Source organism: Grammomys surdaster, unplaced genomic scaffold (genome assembly GCF_004785775.1).
Source record: "Grammomys surdaster isolate TR1022 unplaced genomic scaffold, NIH_TR_1.0 172, whole genome shotgun sequence".
NCBI classification, from domain to species: Eukaryota; Metazoa; Chordata; class Mammalia; order Rodentia; family Muridae; genus Grammomys; species Grammomys surdaster.
Genome location: NW_021604620.1, coordinates 4,136,571 through 4,144,876, shown reverse-complemented (window position 1 = coordinate 4,144,876; position 8,306 = coordinate 4,136,571). Strand labels below are relative to the sequence as shown.

The window sequence follows — 8,306 nt, the reverse complement described above, 5'->3', positions numbered from 1 at the left end:
GGGAGGGAGGGAGGGAAACCACACATACAAACCAATGTGTGAGCCCAACAGCAATACAGTGAGACTGTTAAAGCCCAACCCAGAAGGAAGACTATGCTGAGAGCAGCAAGAGGAAAAGCACTTACAGGGCTTGGGAGTTACAGAGTTATCGCTGTCTTAACGTTGGCACAACGGTGGCCACAAGTTAATGAGACGTATCAGAAATACTGAGCTGAGGGATGGCTCAATGTAGAGTGCATTCTACTTTGGCGGAGGGCCCCAGTCTGGTCTCTAGCACCCACAATCAGGCGACTGTCAAGAACCTGTACCTCCAGTTGCAGAGACTATGACATCCTCTCCATACAGCAAGCACACACACAGTGGACAAGTGTAGGTGCAGGCGCCCATCCCATGGACGCACACAAACAAGGCTTTAAAAACCCTATTGCTGAAGAGGCCAGAGACTCTGGCTGCAGGACACAGAGAATTCAAGCTGGAACTGAGCTAGAAGCCTCCTTCCTGCTGGATAGCTATTGCAGTGACAGAACACAGGCCGCAGGGAGAAGGTCATGATTCAGGTGTCAACCTGACACACACTAGAGTCAACTGAGAAAAGGAACCTCAACCCAAGAATTGCCGAAGGCCGTGTCTGTGAGGAATTTTATTACTTCCTAATTGATATGGGTCTAGTCAAGTGTGGGCAGTGTCATCCCTAGGCAGGTAGCCTGGGCACTACAAGAAAGCTACCTGAGCAAACCAGTAAGCAGCATTCCTTCACAGCTACCGCTTAAAATATATGCATTGATTTGTAAGTTAAATAAACCACACCCCACTCCAAGCTGCTTTTGGTCATGGCATTAATCACAGCAACAGAAAGCAACATGAAACACAGAAAAAAACTAGTCGGCAGTCTTACTGTCTTACTTAGCTATGAACTCTTTCGGCTTCAATGTCAACCTGTCAGGCAAGATCTGTCAACTGATCTATGACTGCCGTGGAAGTAACCAGCCACTATCTGACTGGACTTGATACCCTTTCCACAGGAGAAATTCATGTCTGGTACTATACCTGGTCACTATACCTGGTCACAAGCCCATGGTTCAGCCATAGGCCCTAAATAGGAACCTGACTTTTCTAAATGAACATGATGTCAAACTGTCTTCTAGATATTTGTTTATACTCACAGATTAACGTTCTGAGCCCTGGCTGGAGAAGCTTCTGGTTACAGTGGATCACTAGTAATACAGAAACTCCTAACTGGTCAAAATGCTGAAAATCAATTAACTGTGAGCCCTTGGCTCTAAGAAAGATATCCATATCACCCTCTCTAAGACTCTGGGGAGATTCAGAAGCGGAAAGAAAGAATGTAAGAACCAGAGTGTTGTCAGGCATTATGCTCTATGCATACCATGGCTGCTATACCTATGAATTCACAACAGAAGTGGCTATCTGCACAAGACGAGGCCCCCACCAACATCCCATCATGTTGTTTTTCATAAAGCCTCCTTGATGGGCTACAAGCAATTTGATTCCAGAGAGAGGAAAGGTTGCATTCCTAAGTGGTATAGCCACTTCTAACGGGCTCCCATCAAATAAGCAATCCCAGAACTATGCTCAAACAAGTGAAAAGGGTGAGAGGATGATGGGGCAGGAACAGTATCAGAGTACTATTGCATACATGGATGAAACTGTGGAAAAATAAATATTAAATAAATGGACCTGACAATCTGACACGTCTCTGCGACTGACTCTGATGGACCTGACAATATGAAACATCTCTGTGACTGTTTCTGATGCTTTTCTCAGGTATCTGAAGTCAAGATGGTTGGTTACTGTAAGCTACAAACCAGGATACACATGACATTTATGATTACAAGGTTATTTACTCAGATACATACATACATACATACATACATACATTAGAACTGGGATGTTATTTATTTGTCTGCTTGTTTATTTAGTGATAGAGAAATAGGAGAAAATTTCAAAAAGAATCCTTTATAAAAATGTTGAAAGTGCTACTAAAAAACCCTAACCCTCCACAGGACCTGTGTGTGCCAATTCCTTACCCAGCAGCAAAAGATGGCTTAGGAAAAAGCCTTCCACTTCCACAAGCAATAACAACTCCCCTGGACCAGACAACAGCCTGCATGAGGAGGAAAGGGCTCGCAGACCACATGTCCAATGTCTATCACTCAGTCCCCAGGGAACAGCACTAAGTCTAGACTGTGCTGACTATCTAAAAAGAAAAAAAATTAAAGCTTTAACTAAAGAAGTATTTGTTTACAAAGAACTTTTCAATAATTTGGAAAAATATTTAAGATATAAATATAGGGCTGGAATCCAAGGCCAGCCTGGTCTACAGAGTGAGTTTCAGGACAGCCAGGGCTACACGGAGAAACCATGTCTCACAAAAACAAAAACAAACAAACAAACAAACAATAAATAAATAAATTAATAAATAAATAAATAAATAAATAAATAAATAAAGGGCTGGAGATATGGCTCAGTGGTTAAGAGCACTGAGTGCTCTTCCAGAGGTGTGGACAAGGTGGCGTATGCCTGTGACTCCAGGGCCTGGACAGTTATGGCAAAGGGATCCGGAGCTGAAATCAGCCTGGGCAAGTTAGCAAGACTTTCAAAAGTTGGAATGGTATTTTGGTTTTTTTTGTTTTGTTTTGTTTTTGCTTTTGTCTTTGTTTTTTATGGCTAACAATATACAGCTCTGTTGTAAAATACTTGTATAACATGAACAAGAGTCTGAGTTCAATCCCTAGCACCTCAAAAATGAGAGACAAAATTATGTAAGTACCATTATCTTAAGCACGTTAAGAAACAGAAAAGAAAATAGAAACCAATATCTCAAACCAGTGAGTGTCTTCTTGGCAGAAAGTAAATTGTTTTTGTTTTTTTTTTCATTTTCCAACTTTACTAAAATACTACTTTTGTTTGTTTGTTCTTTGAGAGAGGGCCTTACTATCTAGCCTTGGCTGTCCCCAAACCTGCATGTAGACCAGGCTGTCCTCAAACTCAACAGACAATCACCTGCCTCTGCCTTCCAAGTGCTGGGATTAAAGACATGTGCCACTATGACTGGCTTACTTTTCGTTTTTTTTTTTAATATTTATCACTTTCTTAATATTTATAGGTTGTATATAATTCACACTGTAATAAGCAAAACAAACTGAAACTAGCAATGCAAAAAGTACAGGGCTCAAAAGTAAAACAAACTCATAAATGAAAGAAAGTGTCCTCAATGAGACAAAGCACAGCCTGAACTTGCTATGGAGGAGGACAGTGGACACTCACGCACCTGTGAATCTGCCCGTTCTTATGGAGGTATTCCAATCCTTCTAAGACTTCTCGCAGAATTGTAGCGATGGTTGGCTCATCCAGAACTCCACTCTTATGCTCTCCCTTTGCCACAATGTGTTTAATAATATCCAGAACAGAACCTGAAAACAGAAAACACAGCCCTCTAAAAATTAACTCATTCAATAATTCAAACCACTTAGAACATTCACATAAAATAAATTACGTAAGAAAGAAAGGAAAGAATAGTAAATACAAGGAAATATAGATGCTTCACACTGGAAATTCCAACCTAAAACAGAGTAATTAATACCCTGTGGTATGCTACACCAGCATGTCTTTTAGATTTCTAATGAGAACTTGGAAAGGCTAGTGTAGGATTTCTAGTCATCTCTGAAGAATCCCCTGGGTAAACCACACCAATCAGTAACATTCTAAATATAATACCACAAACCAAAGAAGTTTTCAACCTAGATTAGATTGTGTAGTATTTTATAACTAAGAATGTAAAAATACAATTAAAATACAAGTCAAATCAATGAAGAAACACACGGAAAGTAAAACTCACAGCAACTCTTGGTTGTCAACTTGAGTACATCCAAATTATCTAAAAACCCCGAAACAGAGGGGCACACCTGTGAGGGATTTTTGCTTAATTTGAAATAGGAAGGTCCACTTCTAATCTGGATCTCTAACCTGGGACACACCCTGCTGGAAGTCTACATAAGGACACAGAAGCTTCACTGCCTGCTTGCCCTTGCCATTGCTAGCAAACCCACTCCTTCACTGGCAGCAGACTTCTGGAAACCAGCTCAGATACCAGACTTCTGGACTGAACATCTACTAGATCCTTGGACCTTCTGTTCACAGGCAGCCACTGTTGGATTAGCTGGACCACAGCCTGTAAGTCATTCTAATAAATCCCCTTTGTACCTCTCTAAGCTGTTACTCTGGAGAACCCTAATGCAATGATCAAGTACATAAAGAAACCAGGCAAGGCAAAGGTACAGCCAGGGCTAAAAGCACCTTCAGCTCTCCACGAAGGCATGCCCAGATGTCTCAGCACTCCAACTCCTTTCCCGGTGAAGCTGCTGCTCAACAAGCAGAGCAGCTAAAACTGCATAACCCTGACGAGCAAACTCCTTACACTCAAAAACTCTCAACAAAGACTCAAAAATGCATAGCAAGGACTCCATTGGTAAGCAGGCACTATTCACTACCTATATTCCCCCGCTTTCTCTAAAATTTTTCTTCAATAAAATAAAGCCACTAGGTCCCACTGAAAATGTACTATACTGCCTGCTCTTGCTTAACTCACCTAAAGAAGTTAATTCAAATACATAGAAAATCGTAATTCAGGAGACCAGTGGTGCAGCTTGGTGGTAGAGTACCCTAGCCTCAGTTCTCAAAACCAAAGCATTGCACTGTCAACACAAGCTTCCTTTAGATCCAATGACTTGAGTCAGGTGTGGTGGCTCATCAATATAATCCTCGAACGTGGAAGTGCAGCAGGAGGGCTGGAGCTGAAGACCATGCTCAGTGGCCATAGAGAGCTCAGCGGCAATCTCAACTTGGAGATATGGCCTCCAAGTCCCCTCTCAAACAAGATAATCCCATGATTCAATGCCTGATTTAGTAATAGCAGCTGCAGCAGCAAAGTGCTTAAGAAAACTGACACTGAATCCTGTGCTAAGGCTTCTAGAAGGCTTTTAAGCCTCTGGAGCAGTCCACAGAAGACATCCATGATAGAACACAGGTGTGATCAAGCCTGATGCCTCAGTGGGCCACATTCCCTCCAGACTAAGCAAGAAAAAAGAACCCGAGAGATAAGAAGAAAGCAGACTAGAGACAATGAACTTCAGTGCCTGAAGGACAAATACAGGAAGTGATGCCCCAGCTGCTCTTGGAGGCAGAGACAAGGCTCTACAGAGTGAGTTCCTGTTCAGCCAGAGCTACACAGTGTAGTAATACAGGCTTAAATTAAGAAAGAAAAAAGAAAGTACTCCCTACCTGAAGTTCCAGCACCCATGCCATATGAAGAGAAGGGAGGGGAGGAAAGAGGACTGAAGAGGGCAGAACTGGTTGCAAGTGAGAGTCTCATTACTCTGCCTCTGGGAGCCAGCCCACTACCACTTCCAGCAGGAGACGGACACTTTATTCTGCTAGAGATAAGGAACCAGAGAGGTCCTAAATGCTACACAACACTTCCTAGTACATTATTATAGGACAGCTTTCCCTTCCTTGACACTGGAATTTATGAACTTGCAATCCAGAGGGCCGAGGAAGAAGTTCAGTTCCCTAGAGTTTATCAAACGCATGCTAAACCCTGAAGCAAAGTGACCAAATCAATGGTTCACTCTTCTAAAAAAGGCCACAAAAACTATTTAGCGAGAAGATAAAGTTCCATGTTGCAAACTTTAAGAATTTTTAAAATAAAGATTGGAAATAGGGAAACTCCTGATAGAATTTAAAATCAACAAAATGTATTCATTTGATAATTCTGCCCACGCTGTATTCCTAGCATTCACGGCTCAAGAGGATGTCTGTCATAAATTCAAGGCCAGTGTACTATACACTAAATTCCAGATTAGCCTAGCCCACAATAAGCTCCTGTCTCAAAACACCATAAAACAAAAGAAAACATAAAAATTAAATGAAAATTTCAAGGAAGTTCTATTATATTATTATCTAGAACTTGTTACAAAATAAGATATATATGTCAGCCATGGTGGCACAGGCTGTTAATCCCACATCTGGGAGGCAAAAGCAGGCAGATCTCTGTGAGTTCAGGGCCAGCCTGGGCTAGATGAGCTCTAAGACAGCCAGGACTATATACAGACATCATATCTCAAAAGAAAAAAAAAAAAAAAAAAAAAAACATGATCTGATATGTTGGCTGACTTCAAGGAGCTACTTGTCTGACATATCAAAAGAGTACATGGTCTGAGTTAAGAGTTCCTACTGCTGTGGTGAAACACACAACAGGACAGAAAAAAATTATTTCAACTTATAGCTTTCAAGTCACACTGAACTGCTGGGGAAAATCAGGACAGGAATCCTCACAGGGCAGGAAGCTGGAGGAAGGAGCTGATATAGGGGCTGTGGAAGGTGCTTTCTCATAGCACCCATATGGGTGGCACCACCCATAGCACCTCAGTGAGATGGACCCTTCCCATCATTAATCAAGAAAACTCACCACAGGCCTGGCAGTAGTAGTGCATGCTTTCAATTCCAGCACTCGGGAGGCAGAAGCATGCAGAACTCTAGGAGTTCAAGGCCAGCCTGTTCTCCAAAGCTAGTTCCAGGACAACAAGGGCTATACAGAGAAACCCTGTCGAAAGAAAGAAAGAAAGAAAGAAAGAAAGAAAGAAAGAAAGAAAGAAAGAAGGAAGGAAGGAAGGAAGGAAGGAAGGAAGGAAGGAAGGGAAGGAAGAAAGGAAGGAAGAAAGGAAGGAAGAAAGGAAGAAAGAAAGAAAGAAAGAAAGAAAGAAAGAGAAAAGGAAGGAAGGAAGGAAGGAAGGAAGGAAGGAAGGAAGGGGGAAGGAAGAGAGAGAGAGAGAGAGAGAGAGAGAGAGAGAGAGAGAGAGAGAGAGAGAAAGAAAATGCCCACAGATGTGGCAACAAGCTAATCCTATGGAAGCATTTCTGGATTAAGATTCCTTTTTTGCAGATGACCCTAGTGTGTCAGGCAGACATGAAAACTAGGGAGAACATATACAACACAGAGTTATCCACATGATTTATTCAACAACATATAGCATTTAATTCAATGATGGTGATTACAATCTTCTCTCCTCAAACATTAAAGTTACACAGAAATTTCTGTGAACTGTAACAAAGATGAAGGTAAACATGGTAAGCAAAGGAGACTAGCCATGGTCACTGACAGCCCAACTAACCCAATTAACTACGGTAGGGAGCTGGGGAACAGCTGAAGGAGTGTGTGCTGTATTTTGTCCTTAACCACATCTGCAAGGAATAGTGTACAAAGAAATCTCAAGTGCTTGAACTTTAACATGCAAGCTAGTAAAACCAACCAAACAACAGCAACAGAGAAACAGTGGGCTTCCGGACCCTAGAAACTGTCATTCCATCATTATGAGCCCAAGAGGCTGCACTGTAACAGACACTGTAACAACCTACACTGCTTTGATGACAGCTATCCAGCAAACTCCATGTGCTGCAGGTTGGAATGCACTCAGTTGGCAAGGTGCTCATCTAGCAGGCATGAGTTTGGGTTTGATCCCCAGCAATGCATAACCAAGTATGGTGGTCTCTTGTAACCCCAGCATTGGAGACTAAATAAATAGGAGGTGAGCCTCAAAACACACCATGTTGGAAGAGGCCAGAAGCCAGCCTTTATATACCTTATACCTATCTCAAAAAGAAATTTTCAAAAGAAAAATAAATAAAACCCAAGCATTTTTAGAATAAAGCAAATAAAATACTAAAAAAAAAAATGAGATTTAGTACAAATTTTGTAACAAAGCAAAAAGTTAAAAATATAGCTCTTCTACTCCCCAAATAATCTGTGTGCCATCACCACCTGGGCATGGAGAGACAGTAACGCAGAACCTGAACTCTCCAAGGAAATCACACTAATTATCAAAATAATGTCCACAGACACAGCTCAGTGGCTAAGAGCACTTGTTGCTCTTGCAGAGAACCTAGGTTCAGTTCCCAGCAGCCACATGATGGTTCACAACTGTCTCTAGTTCCAAGAGATCCAATGCCCTCTTCTGACTTCCGTAGGCGCTGCGTGTACACACGATGCACTACATACATATAAATAAATACATCTAATAAAAGTAAAAAATGTTAAAGACATTTTAAAGAAAATAATAATATGGACAAAGTGAAGCAGCTGCAGAGGTAAGATGCCTGTTAAACTGGCAATTAATTCAATCATGTGACCTAATCAACACATCGTTCTCCCTACTTTACGCTATGGAAAGATCCATTTTAAAACAAAAATAAACTCATTTAAAAACTTAGCTAGCTATTAGTCTCTCCTC

At 41.5% G+C, this 8,306-nt stretch overlaps 1 protein-coding gene across 2 annotated transcripts in view; it reads right to left on the bottom strand.

The window, feature by feature from the left end:
- Oxsr1 (oxidative stress responsive kinase 1) overlaps positions 1-8,306 on the bottom strand; it is an 86,641-nt gene that overhangs the window by 48,870 nt on the left and 29,465 nt on the right. For both annotated transcript variants that reach the window (XM_028767372.1, XM_028767373.1), the window contains one exon: positions 3,293-3,434. In XM_028767372.1, coding sequence (XP_028623205.1) covers positions 3,293-3,434 — 142 coding nt within the window. The remainder of the gene's footprint in view (positions 1-3,292; positions 3,435-8,306) is intronic.